This window comes from Pteropus vampyrus, unplaced genomic scaffold (genome assembly GCF_000151845.1).
Source record: "Pteropus vampyrus isolate Shadow unplaced genomic scaffold, Pvam_2.0 Scaffold2, whole genome shotgun sequence".
NCBI lineage: Eukaryota > Metazoa > Chordata > Mammalia > Chiroptera > Pteropodidae > Pteropus > Pteropus vampyrus.
In genome coordinates this window covers 15,378,390-15,397,336 of record NW_011888783.1, presented here as the reverse complement: position 1 = coordinate 15,397,336, position 18,947 = coordinate 15,378,390, and the positions used below count along the sequence as shown (strand labels likewise).

General features: G+C 37.8%; 1 protein-coding gene across 1 annotated transcript in view; it reads right to left on the bottom strand.

The window, feature by feature from the left end:
• Positions 1 to 6,715, bottom strand: part of CHN1 (chimerin 1) — a 159,450-nt gene extending 152,735 nt beyond the window's left edge. The window contains exon 1 of the mRNA XM_011357240.2: positions 6,206 to 6,715. Coding sequence (XP_011355542.1) covers positions 6,206 to 6,224 — 19 coding nt within the window. The 5' untranslated portion in view covers positions 6,225 to 6,715. The remainder of the gene's footprint in view (positions 1 to 6,205) is intronic.
• Positions 6,716 to 18,947: the final 12,232 nt, after the last annotated feature.

The following is an 18,947-nucleotide window of genomic DNA, read 5'->3' as shown; positions in this document are numbered from 1 at the left end:
GGAATAACATAGAAAGAACATACATACTGTAAGGGCTGAAGATATGTGCTAATGGCAGAAATGGGAAAATCACTAAAGATTAGCAGTTTAAAGAAGAGGACCCAGGTGGTTTTTGAAATATCATTTGTGGTTATAAAAATCTATCAAAGCAAAAATATAGTTCTTGGACTACATCCTTTTTCTGTTTGCTTTTGTATCACAAAACATATAGTCCAATGAAATCCAAAGGTAAAAAGTCAAAGTGGAAAGGGAAAGGACCGACTTCCAGTGCAGCTGGATAAAACACAATGAGGTGGCCCCTTGCCACGCCACTGAGCAGCTGGCGACAGGCCTGGCCTGACTCATCTTCCCTTCTCCCGCAAATTACTCAATTGTCGGCATTAACTCTTTCCAAGAAGTGCTTACTTTTCTAAATTTAAAACTACCATTAGAAATAGGTAGAGGCATTTTTAACCTATCAATTTTTACTTTTTGTTCTTTGTTCCTAGGGAAATAAAAGGAAAAAAAAAAGTTCTAAAAGAATGAAAATTTCTAAAGATTCTTGGGTATAAAACTAGATTTTTAAAAATAGTGTTTTGCTTTTTACAGTTTAAGTGAAGTAAATTTTCCTTCTATTCTGCCCCCCCACTGATTTTTTATTAACAACTGCTTGATGTTGAGATATCATTCACATACCATAAAATTCACCTTTTTAAAGTATACGATGAATTGATTTTCAGTATATTCACAAAATACTCATTCTCTTTTTTAAAAATAAGGAGCCAAATTAGAAATGTATAATAAGCTGTAACTTTACATTGTCAGACATACTTTTTTCAACATGACTTTTCAATGTAAAATAGGGTCACATCATCCTGTTTTCTCAGTTTCTTCCAATTGTTTTTAGGGTTAGTGTAGAATTATATATTAATAAATAAAAATCAAAGTTTATGAAAATCATTTTCTATATAAGAATGACTTACATCTGGTAATTTGGTTGTTAATACCAGGTTCCGGGACTTGTCTTGAATTGAGTTTGTAAAAAAGTTCAGGAACTTCATTTAGTTTATATATTGCAGATAAATAATAAAGTTTTTTTAAAGGTGCTGTTACTGATACTTCACATAAGATTGAGAAAACACCAATTACCCATATTGAAAGATATATTTACCAGAGGAACTTGGAGAAAAGCTACATGCACACTCAACCCCAACAAGAAATGCTTTGTTAAGGCTGCTGCTCTCAAGATGACAGTAATTCTGAGGTTAAACTGACCTGATGAAAAATGTATAACATTATACTGTTATTCCTTCAGAATTATTATTATATGACAAAGTATAACAGCATTTTTCTGCCTAATTCTCTTACAATCGCTTTAGATTAGTCTAAAATGTGTTCTCAATGGGGGTAATACTGCCCTCTCATTGCTCCTCAAGGGCGCAAAAGCTGGCTTTTGGGAGTCAAAAAAACTCTTTATGCAAAGCAGATATATATATATAGTCCACAAATAAATAATACAGTATATCTCTGGTATTAAAGTTTCATAGAGAGAACAATTAAGAAAAAAATGTCTAAAAGGCTTTTTATAGAGTGGTTTTAAAAGAAAAAAGGCAGAGAAATACTGATCTAAAAGAAACTGAAATTTTTCTTGACAAATATGTTGAATTTTTATAACTACACGCACCAATATCTTCTATCTTCAAAGATTAGGCTGCTTATAGAATGGGTATGTGCAGGGACAGACTCAAAAGACTGCGTGACCAATACTCCTTGTACACGGATGGTGACTATCGGAGTTACAGCAACTAGAATTCTTTTATCTTCCTTACATAGGACCAAATCTCCAAACATTAAAAGGAAACTTTTAAGCTGAAATATTGAGTTTTTTGACACCAGTAAGAGAATGAATATAGACAAGTACTAAAATAAGAATGGTGATGTTAATGACAGCTGAAAAGATGAAACAGTCTATGAAAGCAGGTGGGCTCTCACCATTGGACCATCTTGCTTCTTAGGTAACTCCCTCTTACATTCTTTGATGAGCAACGTCTGAAAAATTAAAATGTCAGCAGAGAGTATATTCAAGTGGGAGTTTCCTATAAATGTAGCTATTGGTCAAATAGGTTATATTGAAAATGTGCAGCTGACTTGTCTTTTACAAAAATAAATTTTAACGCCAGGACAGTCATGTGAAATCAGAAAACTTCCTTAATTGCATCACAAAGAATACACCATTGCCATGTAACTGCTTCAAAGGATCTTTACAAAGATGCCCACAGGCCAGTGTATCAGGGCTGTAAGAAGAGATGACAAATGAAGCAGCATAATGAAAGGTTTCTATAGCAGTGTAAGAGTCTGAGGAAATAAGGTAAGAAATTTCAGTGAAGTGTCAGAAGTGATCTATGGCAGTGATGATGGTGACTACACAGTAATGATAGGAAAAAGGAAAAAGGGGAGAGGCAGCAATGCCAGAGCTAATTCTACCCACACAGAGAAGATAGTTACTGAGGGTTCAGCCAGCCCAGCTGGACTATGAGTTACCAATCTCATCAGTTGGTCTGGGCTGTAAACCACAGCCCCATTTAGCTATAAATGACAGAAATTCCTGCCAAGGGATGACCTGGCAGGATGCTTTTTCACCCAGCTGTCAACTAAGGCTCTATTGGTGTGGCCAATCAGGACATTCTGTCAGGTACGCCAGCTAAAAAGTCCTAAATTAGACAATCTGAGACTTTCCTTCGAGCCACAACATGCGCTTCCCTGCCAGAGGAGGTCTAACAAAGCCTATATGGAATCAGGTAGGTAGGTACAAATGCTATAGTTCTGGAATGTAAGCTATAAGAAGGCAGGGACCTTGTCTCTCGCACATTGCTATAGATATTTGCTGAACAAATAAGCAAGGTGAGTAAGCAGAGTATAAACTACATTTGGATAATTTTTTTGATATGAAGATTTAAAAATGATTTGTATCCATGCTGATGATTGAGGGGTGGGTTTATTTGAAAAGTGAAGAAAAATTCTTGCAAATTCCTGAACCTTCAAAAATGTACATTTTCAAATCCCAAATGAGACTGTAAAATCAGGAAAGATTAGGGTCTGGGTCTGGTTCTTCTATCACAGAATAAAGCAGAAATTTGCATTAAAAATATCCTTTCAAGCATCAAAGGTGATTAATAATGAATACAAAAGACATTCTTTACTCTTCAACTTAATTTGACAATTATTTTATTGAGTTCCTACAACATTCTTAAGTGAAAAAAATTAAATGTATATAAATGTGAAATTGTAGTAGATAATTTTAGAGGCTCTCATTTTTTCAAATGAAGCCAACTTTCACTAACTTCCTATAAAAAGAACACTCTTTACAATTTTAAAAACAAACCTGGATGGAAACATAAAACACAAAGTAAAAAAAACTAGACTCTATTGCTGGCTGCTATGCACTGAATTGTGTACCCCTCTCAAATTCATATGTTGAGGCCCTAATCCCCAATGTGATGGTATTTGGAGAGGGGGCCTTTGGGAGGTACTTAGGTTTAGATGAGGTCATGAGGGTGGGTTCCTCATGATGGGATTAGTGCCCTAATAGGAGAACAGAGAGCTTGCTTTCCCTTTTTCTCTACCATGTGTGGATACACAAAGAGGATGAATGTCTGCAAGCCAGGAAGAAGGCTCTCACCAGGAACTGAATCAGCTGATAACTTTGGTCTTGGATTCCAAGCCTCCAAATCTGTGAGAAATAAATGTCTGTTGGATAAGCCACCCAGTTTGTGGTATTTTACTACAGCACCCAAGCATACTTAAGATACCGTCCTAATCAACTCACAGACACGACAGGGTCCTGGCACTGGTTACTTTGGGGAGGGCTTAGGTAGAAATCTATTGAGATCTGACTTGGTAAGTCACATCTGTCTAGTTTCTTGTTCCTCCTACCTTCTCTTCATCACCATCTCAGAGAACTTTGATATCTCATTGCTCCTCTGTTCTAAATTGGTTATTAAAAGTAAAATTTAAAAGATAAGAGGTACTTCTGACTAAGACCAACTAGTTAAATAGTAGTAATATCTAAAATAAAATCCATTTCTTCTAACCCTTGAGAACTGCTAACATATACAAAAACTATTTTGAATTGGACAAGTTTGAGAAACGCTAGCATTCATCCTTTACACAATGGTTCTTAAACTCCAGTATACATAAGAATCACACGGGAGTCTCTCTAAAATTCCCTTCCCTGAGAAAGACAGATAGATCCTCTTGGTCTCTGGACAAAGGAATCCACATTTTTAACAGACATCTCAGATGACTGATGAGTGGAATGCAACCATACTTTTGAGAGCAGCTGCTGCCCTATCACTACTGGAAAAAAAAAGAGCCTCTGCACACAGGTGTACTTTGTTTTTTATAACAGAGAAATGTTCTTAAAAATTATAAATTGGATTTTGTAAAGTAAGTTTTACTTTCCCAGAAGGTAACTTTAAAATTTTAAAGATACTCCATTCACTGTGAGGGGTGGGTGTGGTTTCTTATATCTTCTTCTAAAGATCAATTTTCATGTTCTTCCTTTCATCATCTTTACTTCAGGAGTTAAAGATTTAACAATTTAGGAATCCTTTGAAAGGACTTACCACATATTCCACTTCTCCCCAATTTATCTGTTTTGTTCAACAAGAATGTCACTATTCTAAAAGTGGTTAATTTGTAAACCTTACTTTGAAAATACAGACTATCTTTTTAGGAAAGTCAATGAATTTAGTCAGAAATAGCTTTAAAGAGAAATTTACTTCTGGAAATCTTACTGCTATGTATTACTTATAATAGTGTAAGATAAAAGCTTCTTCAAAAGAAAATAACAACTATGTAAGAAAAATCTTCCACCATTTTAATTCTTGTACAAAAAAAGTCCATACTTAAAGAAAATGCTTCTACTAAGTAATGTATATGAGATAGTGTACTGAAAAACAGCAGTGATATCTTTATTATTTCTTTCAGAGAAAGAAGAAATATTTTTTAAAGCATCTATGGTGAACCAACACCAAATAAGAAATGTCATTTCTAGTACTGCGGGTATTTGGGCAAAGTAAACATGGCCCCATTTTGATGACTGGTAAACTGTGTTGTAGGCTCAGTTTTGCCACCAAAGGGCCATGTGATCTTGGTAAATAATCTTTCTGGGTCTAAATTTAAGTTATAAAGTAAGATTGTTAAATAAAAGTAACTTTGATTCCAGCTGATTAATTCACTTAAGTATTTACATCAAAAAGCATCTGTGGTATGTGATGCCTATAAAGTGCTTGATCAAATGACATTATTAAAACATAACTGGAAACTTGATACTGTAACTTACTAAGGCTGTCCTTGTAGCTATCAGTTACATATCACTCACTGTACTTTGCTTCTTTGAAAAACTGAATTCTTTGAACATCTAAATTTTCACATACTGTATGCACTGAGTTTTCTTAAAACATAGTACATATGTACCATAATCTGTTTCTGTAAAAAGAATGTATCTTTTCAGTCATTTCCAACCCATTGTCACTGCTGACGCTAAAAGCAAAAAAAAACACCTTGAAGTCTTAACCACAGAAACAATAGTGTTGCAGTAATTACATCACAGAAATAACATTTCTTTCCTGAAATACTCAAAGATATTCTCCTGAGGTTACTTACTTCCAGTAACCAACTTTCTTCTGTCTGCTCTCATATTCGTTAGAGCAAACATTTTCAATTTTAACAAATATTAAGTGGACCACTTATTCTAGTTTCCAACGGAACATAGAGTCTAAAAAATTTCCCCCAAATCCAACAGGAATCAACACACGCATTTGGCAATTTCAGGGAGGTTGGGATGCACAGACATCTTGTTCAAAATAAATAAACTTTCCAGGTTCTTTATTTACAGACTTGAGAAACGTAGGTTTGGAAACGACCACCTAACTTTGCTCCCAAGTTGGCATCTTAGATAATCCTCCGTTTACAAAACACTCAGGACCTCAGAGCCTCCCATCCCAGAATTGGCCAGGGGCGCACACGCCCATCGGCCCTGCCGGGAGTGGAAACAATGGGAGAGGCGCGAGGGACCGAACCCAGCGCCCTAGGCGCCTAACTCCACCGCCCCGGCTCGCGCCGGTACCGCGCGCCCCGTCCGCTGCCCGGGCGCCCCCGGCCCCCGCCCCGAGCTCTGGGGCGCGGCCCACCTGCGGCCGCGCGGGCCAAAGGCTGCACTTACCAAACAGGGTCAGGGCCATTGTAAAGGAGCTCGCCAACTGCTCGCCGCCGCCCGCCAGTCCACACGGTCCTCTCAGGCCAACCAGCGATCACTGCATCGGCCCGCCGTGCTCACACCTCGGGGAGCTGGGAGTCGGAGGGGCGTGGTGGGCACGCCGGCGCGCTGGGAGGCTGCAGGCCGGGCCCCAGGGGGCCGCTGCAAGAAAAGTTATTTACGCGTTATTGTCAGGCGCACCAGGACGAGGGGAGACCCGCTAGCCCTCGGCGAGCCGGCACTTGTCGCTGCCATCCGTGCACTGCGCGGAGCGCGCGCGGGCGGCGGTACCTGCCGGGCGGGGAGGCTTGGCCGCGGCGCAGTGGCGGGCGGAGGGGCGGCGCCGCAGCGGCGGCGGCGGGGAGAGCAGCAGCCTCGCAGAGCCCCCGGCGGGGCGCGCTCACTCCGCATCCCGCGGCCTCGCAGACGCCATCTTGCGATAGCGTCTCCCACTGGCTCAGCCGCCGCGTCTCCTCCCGCTTCCCCCTCGGGCGGCCGAGCGGAGTGCGTTCCCATGGCAACGGGCGCGCGCGAGGGCCGGGGGCGCGCGCCCCTCCTGCCCCGCGCCGCCCGGGAGGCGGCCTCCTCGGTCCCGCTGGGGCGGAGGCGGTGTGCGTTTATTTGAAATCCCAGATCTTTTTCTTGAATGGGGTGTGAGGAGGCGCAGAGGGGAGGAAAACTGATCTGTTACTGGCAAGAGGATCAGTTACAGGAGGATGCTCCATCGATACAAGAACCCACCCAGCCAAGGACTTCTGGGGATCCGGTTCGTTTGAGGATGTATCTCTCCCCTGGCGCCTTGGGGTTAAAGGAGAGTCTGGAGCCTGTGACCTGAAGCTGCGTGACTCGGGAAAGGAGCCTGAAGTCGAACGGAGAGAGGCACTGAATGTTGCTTTCCTTTCCATTTGGGCTTAGGAGCCACTAAGTAGTTCTGAACAGATTGTCGTATGTGAGGAAACAGGAGTCGGTTAAAAAGCATCTGGGATTATTTAAATTGTTACAAGGTCAATGTTTAAACCGAATTTTCTTCCTTTTACTTTACAACGCTTTGATATTGTCTCAGGAAAAATCAGTATTCTTCCCTGATTTGTACTTCTCCTTTAACCACAAAAGATTGTTCCCCTGGGCTTTTTGCATTTATCTGAGAATCACTAGCAACATCCTTCTTTCTGTGATGTTCTCTGCTTGCCTCTTTCTCTGCCTTAATTAACGAGAAGCCATATAACGCCTTGAGATTATCAACCAAAAGATGTTCTTGAAAAGCTTGGTTAGGATTTTTTTCTTTTTGTCGTTTGCATTTACTATATTCAGAAATTCAGTATTCCCTCGTTGCTATATTTGTTCCCTGTTTTAAAAATTCCTCCTTTTTTCTTGTCTCTGCTTTGGGATTTGATACTGTTTCCACATCTAACCACATAGATTTTCTCTCTGGTTCTCATTTCTTCCTACCTGCATCTTTCCTCTTTCAGTTCCTCAGATTCCCTAATGTCATTTTTCTCTTCTCTCTAATTTTCAGCTAATTCTTTTAAGAATATTATATAAATAGCTTGTTTTTAATTTATCTTGAGAATCAAAGTCATTATTAAAATGATAATTACTATTTCATATAGAATCACAGCCAATTCATCATTTCACAGCTAATTCAAACAGAAGAAAAAGAAAAGCGAGTTGGAAGGAGGAGCCAAGCCTTTTGTTTCATGTCAGTTAACTCAAGAAAAGAGAATTAGTAAAATAATTCAACATGAATGGGCAGATGTTTAAGATTCTATCAGCTTGAAATTTTCTGATGTGGTAAAATGGTTCTCCTTTAGCTACTAATATCAAAATAAATCTTGAAATGTCCAGAATTTTAACTCTTTAATGAAAAGGACTCTTGATTTTGAACAGCCTTTCTGCTCATGAAAAATTACAAATGCAAAGCTCATGAAGAATATGAGAAAGTCCAGAAGGCCTTGCTAGTGATTCTCAGATAAATGCAAAAAGCCCAGGGGAACAATCTTTTGTGGTAAAGGAGAAGTACAAATCAGGGAAGAATGTTGATTTTTCCTGAGACAATATCAAAGCATTGTAAAGTAAAAGATTTTATAACCATGTAAAAATTGTTGCTGATCTGTCTGCCACCAAATAAATCAGAAACTGAAGACACCCTTTACTGTTTCAATCAGTGGTCTTCAACCAAAGAAGTTCAAAGCTACCTAATTTCCCTTTGAGGCTCTAATGAAAACACTGTCCTTCTTCCTCGAAAAATGCTTATGTGCATATATACACTCACCAAAAATGTTTCACACTATTTCAGGGAGATCGTTGACTATTCCAGACTCAAGGTTAGCCCCCAGATACCCTTTGTGATCTCAGAAAGTTTTTGCCTCTATAATTAAAATTTAATTTCCCTTTCACATAAAAGCATGGAATTTTCAAGAAGGACCAATTCACCCCAATTTACAGATAAGGGAATAGGGCCCAGTGATCAAAAGATTTTTGCAAATGTGTCTACCTATTTAGTGGCAGAACTAATCGGAAAATTTCAGCTTCTGTTCTCCCTGACCATTTCCCCTGCTCTTCATCCCCCACCATTTTAAAGCGTACATGATTTAACTTTAAAAAGAAAAATCTGTTCAGTATTAGAAGCATAGTAGCAAGGCAGGTATTTTGTTCTCAGACATTTTACATGTTTGGGTCTTCTGGTTTGGGAAGTTGAATTTTGTCCCAAAAAGTCTTTATTCACAGGATCCCCTACTCAGAAACTGTGTGTGTGTACAATCAGGCTAAGAGAGGAAAGATGCTTTTTCTCTCTTTGTTAGGCTTTCTTGGAGAAGTACCAGAACATCAAGGTTTTGGTGCTACACCTCAGCTTGCTGGTAATTAATTCTCTGTCCCTTGGGGGTTATCCTGGGGTTGGAAAGGGGATGGTAATCAGAAGGAAATTAATAGTCCTGTGCTCAGACTCATCCTCTCATTATAAAGCCAACCTTTGGTTACTGGAGCAGCTTTGCATTCCCTAGTTATGGCCGATGACAGCTGAATCCTAGTGATAGACTCTGGCTCATGTGGGGACCTTCTTCCTTTCTCCTTTTCTCTATACAAATCTGGGCACTCCTACACCCAACACACACACACACATCCCAAGAGATATTTTTAGGTTACTATTTGAAACAATATAGCTGAATATTGCTGTGTTTCCCTTTTTAAGCATCTAGATATCCACAAGTGATTCCTTTCAATTGATTTCCTAGTGGTTTGATGCTCTAACAATATGCTTTCTAGATTTGATTAAAATGCTGTAAGTTGAAAAATAGTATTAGTTTTAGTAACATTGTATTATGTGATGAGGAAGAGAGTGTTTCTTTTCTCACTTAGCTGGAAATAAAGCAATAGCCTTTCAGCTACAGATTCAATGTAAGGAAGGGCGTTAACCACTTGGGGGTGATTATTATGGGTGGTACCTTAGATTGTTTATTAAAAGGGAAAAATGAACTGATTTTTTAAAACATTAATGTTTTCATTCAAAGATTTAATTTTGTGCTTGATATGCAAGCACCTAGGAGAGCTAGATTTGTTTGCTTTGTTACTAACTAGTTAAATTTTTAAACAAATGTTTTATTCTTTCCTGTTCTTATCATTCTCATTTGTAAAATGAAAAAATAGGACTAAGTTATCTCACATGTCCTTTTAGGTTTAGCTGTCATTGTGTGATACTTTATTTAAATTAACAGGATTATGAGTAAAACAAGACATTTTTATTTGAGTATTCAATATATTTAAAGTGCTGGTATATCGTGATTCTAAGAGTCATATGATGCAGTTTCATAAATACCTAGTGTAATAAGGAAATCATTTTTTATTAAAACCGATACTGCGATTTCATCTGCATTATGTTATACAAACAAGTTTATTATGTAGAGAGCAACTTTTTTTTTCAGGTTTAACAGGATTAAAATTTAAAGTATGTGCTGAACAATCCAGTTCAAATTTACTAAAATTTTCTCATTTTTATTTAAGTTTTGTTGACTAAATAGAACAAATAATCTTTACTTTTTTTTCTACATCTTTACTAACAGCTTATCACAGTGTTTTGGGTTTTCTTTGTGTTGCTCATTTAGCTTCATTCCCCTTGGTAAATATTGATTTGTTCCTCAGTTTTGAATGAAGTGGAAATTAATGAGGCAATTTCTGCCTCACAATAACAAGTTAAAATTATAGCACTTTATCATGTCAACACAGCTTTAAACACCAGGAATACCAGTGCTATTAGCACAGTTCCCAAAATAGTGCAGAAGTTTGCTGTTAAAGAAAAAAATTACAGAGCATATTTCTGCTGTGATAAACATTTTCTATTCCTCAATTATACTAATTAAGATTTAAATTATTTATTTAAAATATTCACAATATATAACATTCTTTTTACCCTATATTACCAGTTGAAGTATATAAGTTCATACTGTGAATTTGTTTAGAATGGATTTGATCCATTTTTAATACGTTCTCCTCAAATACTTAATCCAGATGAGTTTTTCTCCCTCCCTTTTATCTGAAGCTTTCTTAATTAATATTTTATCTAATATTTTCATGGCATTCCATGATTTATAAATAGCACTTTCACATCACAGGACAAAGCCATATACATAGTATTGGAGGCTTGTACAGATTTAGGCTGTAAAACTAAGAAAACAAAAACAAATTTGTGGTAAGCTATAAAATTGGCTTTTAAACTTAAATGATTCAAGTAATGTTTAGGATCGTTAATTGTGTTCTGTTGACCACCAGGGGGTGCTTAAATTATATCCATAGTAGTAATTTTGGATCTTAGGAATTAAGTAAAATTTGAAAAATACAAAGGAAATCTTGAGAATTGAAAACCTCAGTTCCCCTACACAATGCTTTCTATAGTAACAGAAGATAATCCCATGAAAATTATGCTAAAAGGGGAGGTGGCTATTGACTGATCAGGCACAGATTTGGAACTGCGTATTACTGAGCAGTGTTTGCTCGGTCCCTATTATATCACTTACAAAGTGAAAAGAAATTGTGTTTGTAGGGGTGTGTGTGTGTGTGTGTGTGTGTGTGTGTGTGTGTGTGTGTGTGTGTGAAGAGAGGGAAAATTGGAATTCAAAAGCAGAATGAAAAGATTTTCTGTTCTTGACCCAGGATAATGGATTTCTTGTTAATTGCTCAGCTTGAAGAGGAAATTTTAGTTTAGTAGGTGATGAGACCACAGGTATTACTATGAACCCTAGGTTAGAATTTTCTAAGGTCGCAATTTCCATTTTTTAAAGTTTGTGATAGACTTTAGTTTGACATGTCAAAATGACCACTGGTTAGGAGTGGTCAAGAAAAAAGAAAGGTCTTTTAATTTGTTTTGAATACATGTATAAAAGAATACTTATTTCCTGGTAAATAGTATAGCAAATCTTTTGGGAATTTTTTGTAGGCTTGAAGTCAAATACACTTTCATATGCACATTAGATAAAAGTAGAGCAGTTATGGTTGCTCTCAAATAAGTTTTTGTTCCAAACTACAATCCTATTGTAGTACTTTAAGTCAGCATTTCCATTTGTGTGTATTTTCCTGAGGTCACCAGGCATAACTAATACACAGTGTAGCTAAATGTCTATTTGACTTGAGCAGTTGGATTTCTGCCAGATTGTTTTCAAGGGGGTATAAGAAGATTTGGCTACAACTCAAATCTCCCTAACATGGCTATGGTTTTTCTGGTTAATGTGGTGTCCACAATAAGACAACTTATTCAAGTTAATTCCATTGTGAGTCATAAATCAGCCAAATAACTATGAACTCTGGGTGAGAATTAAACAATCTCTAATTAAATAACAGAGCTGGAAAGAGAAATGTATTTCTATACTTAAATTCACAATCTAGGCTCAAACTTTGTCTATTCTTGTGATGGGTTTTTCATAAAACTCCTTTGTATACTGTTGTAAAATAGTTCTTGTATCAGACATTTAAGACAATGTATCAATTAGAATTCATCCATCCATCTTTCATTCAATCAACAAATATTTACTAGTACCTAAGATGTAACAGACATTGTGCTAGATTCTGGTAAAGTACTCAAAGATGAATCAAACATGTATCCAGATCTTAAAAATATTGTAGTCCCTGGGGATAAGACTTATAAATGGGACAATGACAAGGGCCATGAGAAGGGTACAGATTAAATACTGTGAGAGTTCGGAATAGAGAAAGATTATTTCTAGTTGATAAAATGTATAAAAACTTCATGAAAGACGAAGCTGTGCTTTGGGATATGGACAGGAATTAGGCAATCAGAAAAAAAGAAAGAGAGGGGGTGGTTAGGTAAGAGGGAAAAGCATGAAAATCCAGAAGAAAGAGGTGGGAAATTAAGAGAATTGCAGGTAGGACAAATTTGGCTGTAGCAAGGGCTTGTGGGAGGAGAGACTAGATACTTTCTATGTCTCTAGAGAGGTAGGTTGGGGACATATGTAGAGGGCCGACCTGTTACATTGATGCTTATTATGTTATCTGAACCCTACAAGTACTTGAAGCAACTAGGAATTAGATTCATTATGTAAAACTCTGATCTCAAATTTTTTTTATTGCTTTATTTTCCAGTAACAAAATTTTAAGTACCCACCAATATGGGTGCGCAAGTGGGTGTGTGTGTAGACATACATGTGCTATTGTAAACTAATAACTTAAAGCAAATATATCCTCAAGGTACAGTTTATCATTAATGATATAAATCCATATTTTAAAGTCTTCTTGATAATTTCTAATTTTTTGGTAAGGATTAGTTTAGTTCAAAAGCATATAATATAACCCATAAATCCAATTAACTTGGAACTTGACCATGTAAATAGCAGTAAGTTGCAATGAGCCAAATGAGGAAAGATGAGTCAACTGCATTGTCATCCACACCACACAGTGGAACTCTCTTTCTTCCCTCACAATAACTTGCACATAATGCATGTGATGCAGGATTTTCTAACATATGGACTGAGTAAAGGAATTGGTGTCAATCTGTATCGAAATTACTAATAATGCTTAATTTTCTCCTCACTTAGAAAAATGACTAATAACTATACATAGGAGTTCTACTTTTTCTTTTTACAGGACAATGAAATATGCACGGCCTACTTTGGAGATTGCTGGTATAGACAGTGGGAAACCAGGGCAAATATTTGTGTACTGGTATGGTCAGGAATCTGATGTCTCTATGTAGAATAGGTTGAAGGGATAGAGACTTAATTACAGCAGTCCTTCGTTCAAGCCCTACCCGCTTATTATTGAAATTGTGACTAAGTTCTAAGACTTCTTGTCTGAAGTTTGAGTGAGCCTCACTTTCAAGCAGATCCAGGAAATGTCACTCAAAACATCTGCTACCTTGGGAAAATGAAGCTAAACTTTAAAGAGGAATAGAAAAATACCATATAAAGAATATAAGGAGATGAAAAGGGTTAGCCCTAGAGTAGACCCCTTCACAACTTAGAAACCAAGCACAGTTAAAGAAAGAGTATTTTAAATATTTTGTTTTCTCTGAATATTGAGTGGAAGCATCATCTATAGAATACATAGCTTATCAAACATTGGACTTGACTGAATCCAAGGTTGAGGTTGGGGAGCTGTCATCGGCGACCTCCCTAGAACTTCTCCAATACAACAGGACATCTTTGAAAACACTAGTCAGAAAGAAATGTCTTCAAATCTTAGCATCTCTCACTACCTATGTGATTGGGGGAGGTTTAAATCTTTTTGGACTTTAGTTTCCTTCTCTATAAAATAGAGGTACTCTCTATATCACTCGGTTTGCAATCTTTTGGTTGAAATTGACAGAAAACTTAACTCAAATTGGCTTAAAGGGAATTTACTGGCTCTTTAATGGAAAAACCCAGCATCAGGGCGAGTTTCAGTGAAGGCTGATCTAGCAGTGCAAAACATGTCCCCAAGTTTCTCCATTTCTCCAGCCCCCATCTTGGATTCACACAGACTCCCCCTAGTAGTAGTAAAATGGCTTCAGAGGTTCTAGACATCACATAGCCCTACCTTTCCACCCAAGGAAAGAGTCTTGCACAAGTCTCACTGTCACTGGCCTGAATTGGGATACGTTCTCATCCATGAATCATTGCTGTGGCCAGGGAGATGGGGTGAGTGCAGGCCAGTCACAGGTCCCCCTGAACCTGAGTGGATTAACCCTCCAAACCTCATGGCTGAGTCGAATTCCCCCAACAAAAACTGATGTACAACGTGGAGGAGAGAGAAGGAGCTGGGCAGGTGACTCATACGTGTCTGCCTTTTATGGTCATTTTGAGGATGAAATAAAGCGCAGAGTGGACATTTAATAAATAGGGTTTTTCTTTCTCACTCCATGAGGATTATCTTCCTCAGTATTCTGTAAAAGCCAAATTTCCTCTGAAGGTAGAGACCCGAGTTTTGTGCCAACAAGTCCTTCACTTTAACTGAACGATCTCCTCTCAAACGTAAGAGCAATGCCCAACTCTTTTAACCTCATAGATAGTTGCTTCCCAGACTATCTACAGCCATGGTGGCATCACTGACATGACCTGTAGGAAACAAAAATTGTAATCAATTATTTTGTAAAGTGTGTTTTTCTACCATGCAATGCCAACTAAAGTTGGATTTTCCCCCCATTAAATTGGTTATTCATTTTGTCGTCATATATTTCAATTTCAAGATAAATGAAATCTCTTTCAAAATATATTATTAACATCAGGAAAATTATTTACTCTATGTTTCAGGATTTCGTGTTGAATCTCAACTGAGATTCCCAGTCTGGTTGTTTGTGATGAACCAGTAGGCTTTACAGGTGCATGCTTACATAAACAATATTCATGGGTGGGTAAGTGTTAATGATGTTATTAATTGGCTAACAGTCATAGGGCTTATCAGATGAATTTATCCTAGGGCCCCAAAAGACCTAGTCTCTGTAAAGAATTGCATTCTGAGAAAGAGTCCATCTGGAAAAAGTTATTAAAAAGAAATTGTAGTCTTTACTTGCATTTCACAAAGAATATTATAGAATATCCACCTTATACCACATGGGAAGGCCTTTTTAAAATTTTACCTTTTTCTGTTATGTCCCACAGTTGTTCTGGAGCAGAGCACTCTCACACTTCCCAAATTGCCTCCCACTCTTCAGTCTATCTGGCCTTTTCTGTGCTCTCTCCATCCCTATTTCCTGTTATACAGATTGCTCTCTGGTTTCTGTTTACTTTCCTTAACCTTCAACTGGTACTTAAATTCTTCATTCTACAAGGGATTCAGGAACTAGCCCAGCAAGTGAGAATCTTCTGTCTCTCAGTTCTAGTCTTTCTTTGCCCATTACCTTGATTCTGCACCCCCAAAAAGCTGAGAAATCTGGCCTTTTCATTAGAAGGTGAGATGGTAAGAAAGATGGCTGAGGCAAAATTCTAATAAATTTTGTCCCCAGCTTGAAAGGAGTGCTAGGAACTGTGTGAAATCCTTTGTATACATTTTCTCATTTGAACCTCATGGCAACTTTGTAGGTCGATCTTGGAATCCAAGACTTCCAACTCAGAACTCCAGTGCCTGGTTAACTAGAGCACACCACCTTTCTCTATAAAAAGGTCAAGCACATATTTTTATCACTGGCATATTCATATATATTGATGTAGTTTGCTCATTGAGGACCCTTATTGTAAAAGTTAGCTTAATACCATATACAAATATTTTGCTATTAAAAAAATTAAATTTAGAGTTGATGCTCTAATTTGAGTCTAGTTTAGAAATCAAACTAGTTTAGAAATCAAATTTATTTACTTGACAAAACATTTATTGATGATGATAATGTACCAAGAGCTCAGATATACAAAGGTATAAAATCCAATTAATAAAGCAAATATCATATATATCCAAAACATCTATTATGAACTCAATATTTTACCAAGTGCTTTGATAGAAATTTTCTGTATATGTTTTGGGAAGACCAAATGAAAAAGATTATATAATTGGGGTGGGGTTAAATTTTTAAAATTCTAGGGGAAGGGTAACCTGCAGCTTTTGCCCTCAGATATCTCTGGATAATGGTGGGAGACAGCTGGCTAAGCAGTAGAGGGAAGAGGAAGAAGGGGAAAAGGTCCTTAGAGCTGTCTGTCACTGGACCAATGGTGCCTCCAGAATGCCCATACATGGCTTGCCCAGGGATTACAAGGGGTCAAAAGATAATGGGTCCTTCAGCAGATGAGTGTCAGGATGAAATTTATTTTACTGGCAAGTGAGATTTTGAAATTCCCATCTGAGGTAGATTAAACAGCTGCCTGTTGAGTGTCCAGTGTATCCATGAGCAACTTCATTAACACTCTTTATTTTCTGAGCTTAGGTTAGCCCAATTCCTAGACTTTAAAAATGTTGTGCCTACTACCTCTTGAGCCTGAAGGGAAACTGGCTGTCTTAGGGTATGTCTTCCTGTGTTTCCTGTGTTTCCTCCAAGGAACAATACAAATTAGAGAAAGATAACCTCCAGAGACAGTGAAATCAAGTGCTAATCCTAACAATAAGAAAACACCCAGAATGAGAAAAAGCTGTCATATCCGGTCTTCACTTAGCATGGCCATCCTCTGTTCTCCGCTCCCTTTCAATCGTCAGTGCATTAGGTTAAGTTAGTCCCTCTAAACTGAAACTGTCTCTCTTTAGTCCAAAAAGCCTTCCCCACCCTAGCTGTGATGGGAAACATCAGGCTTTCAAACATTCAACATACATTTTTATCCCATTACTTAATGGAACAAAACAGCTAATTCCTTTCTCTAGCTTTTTTTTTTTTTTTTTTTTAAACAGTACAGTCTCTTCTCAGGGAAGAGCTGGTTTTGCTTATAATCAGGGTCAGACCAGGCATCTCTTGGTGAAGGAGTCAGGCTTGACAACATCCACTTTCTCCAGTCCTTCTCTCTCTCCCAGACACTCAAGACCTTAAAACTCCACACTTCTTTCCCTCCTGCAAAGTTGGGGGTTAGAGTTTGATTTAGCTGAAAATATTTAACGCCACTTCTTCTTTAGGGCCTCCTTTTAGTTTTCAAGTGTACAGTCTGTGGTAGTATAGGGATATGCTAATACAGATCAGATGCTTGATTAAAACAAAACAAAGAAATATATAATGATATATAACATATATACTTAAAAATATATGATTTTATTCAGCAGAGGTCGCGAACATTCACTTAAACAAATTCGACGTGAAGCCATCCCACCTAGAAGTAACTCATAGTTCCCTTAACTCCCAGAGAACTCTGTGCTTCAAATATGGGTCTGAATACATTTTACATTTTATTACAACTATTTGAATACTTATCTGCAAATATATAAAATATATTTGTGAATATACATGTTTGTGACTAATACACACACACATTCTATCTTTCTACCTACTAGATCCTTAGTTCACTAAAAGTAGGGTTCTGTTATGTTTTTCTTTATATTTCCCAGCACATAGATACCCAGCAAATGTCAACTGAATATATCAATGTAAAATAATAGCTAATACGGTGATTTCAAATAGGTTGCCGATGTGCTGGACCTTCCAGTGGGGACCATGCTAGGATACTGATAACATTCCAGTCAATAGTTTACACTGTCCTGCTCCATTTTGTCTATATTTTGGAGAAAGCAAATGGAAGGTTTTGTTTAACGCTTGTACTCACAGCATGGTGGCACGATAAAGGACTAAGGAGCACCAAGATGTAGGAAGGTTAATTATAACTGCTGAGTATTTGGCTTTTCCATGTTTAATTTGTTTGCAGTTCAGTAGAATAAGCTTTACAAAGTCAAGCCAGATTTTTTTTTCACACCATTTCCTGGAAAACCTTACTTTATGCTAAAAAGGTCTTTCTATATTCTATAACAAGTGGCCTTTTATATGGGTCTTTCTATATCTTATAACAAGTGGCCTTTTATATGCAGAGGACCAGAGACAATAGTTTTCCTTTCAAAAATTATTTTCAATTAGAAAAATACTATTTTTCTACGTATAACGATTACAAAAATATATATGCAAAAAGAAAAAGAGGAAAGAGTAACTACTGTTAATTAAACTACCAAAAAAACCCCACTCCCTTTCAATCTAATATTTTAGTTTATATACTTTCTTTTCTCTGACTCTATAGATGTGGCCCATGCAAGCATGGATTTTCCCCTTTCCCTGCCTCCTCAAATCCCAACAGCTACAACATGTTCGAACCATGTGACTTTACCCTCTGCCATAGTTGTTGAGTAGGTACATAGATGGACACTGACCCAAGCTGGGCCATTCAGAGTTACCCTGTCTCTGAGGATGAAACTGTAATGTTTAAGTTAGAGGCTGCTGGAAATAGCCTTTGGAATAAGGAACAGAAAATGGTCCAGACTGAGAGATATATAGGAAAAAAAAATGAGAAAGAGAGAGAGACAGACAGACAGACAGAGACAGAGAGAGACAGAAAGGGAGAGAGCAAGCGAGAGTGAACCGTGACAGCATCCAAGTGTCTGGTTCTAATTATTCTAAGACTTGGAAGGAGGTAAATTTTAAATTCTGTAGGTAGAATAGATGCTTGGTGTGCTGCCCAGATGCTCCCCATCAGGACTGAGGTACCTCTTCCCCCAGATGCCGGAATGTCTGTTGCTGATGGCTCATAGCTGAGTCACTTCCCAGGATTTGTCCTTGTACTAAAGGAGTTACTTGGACCGAGGTCACATACCCTCTCCACAGGCAGCCTACATCCAATGA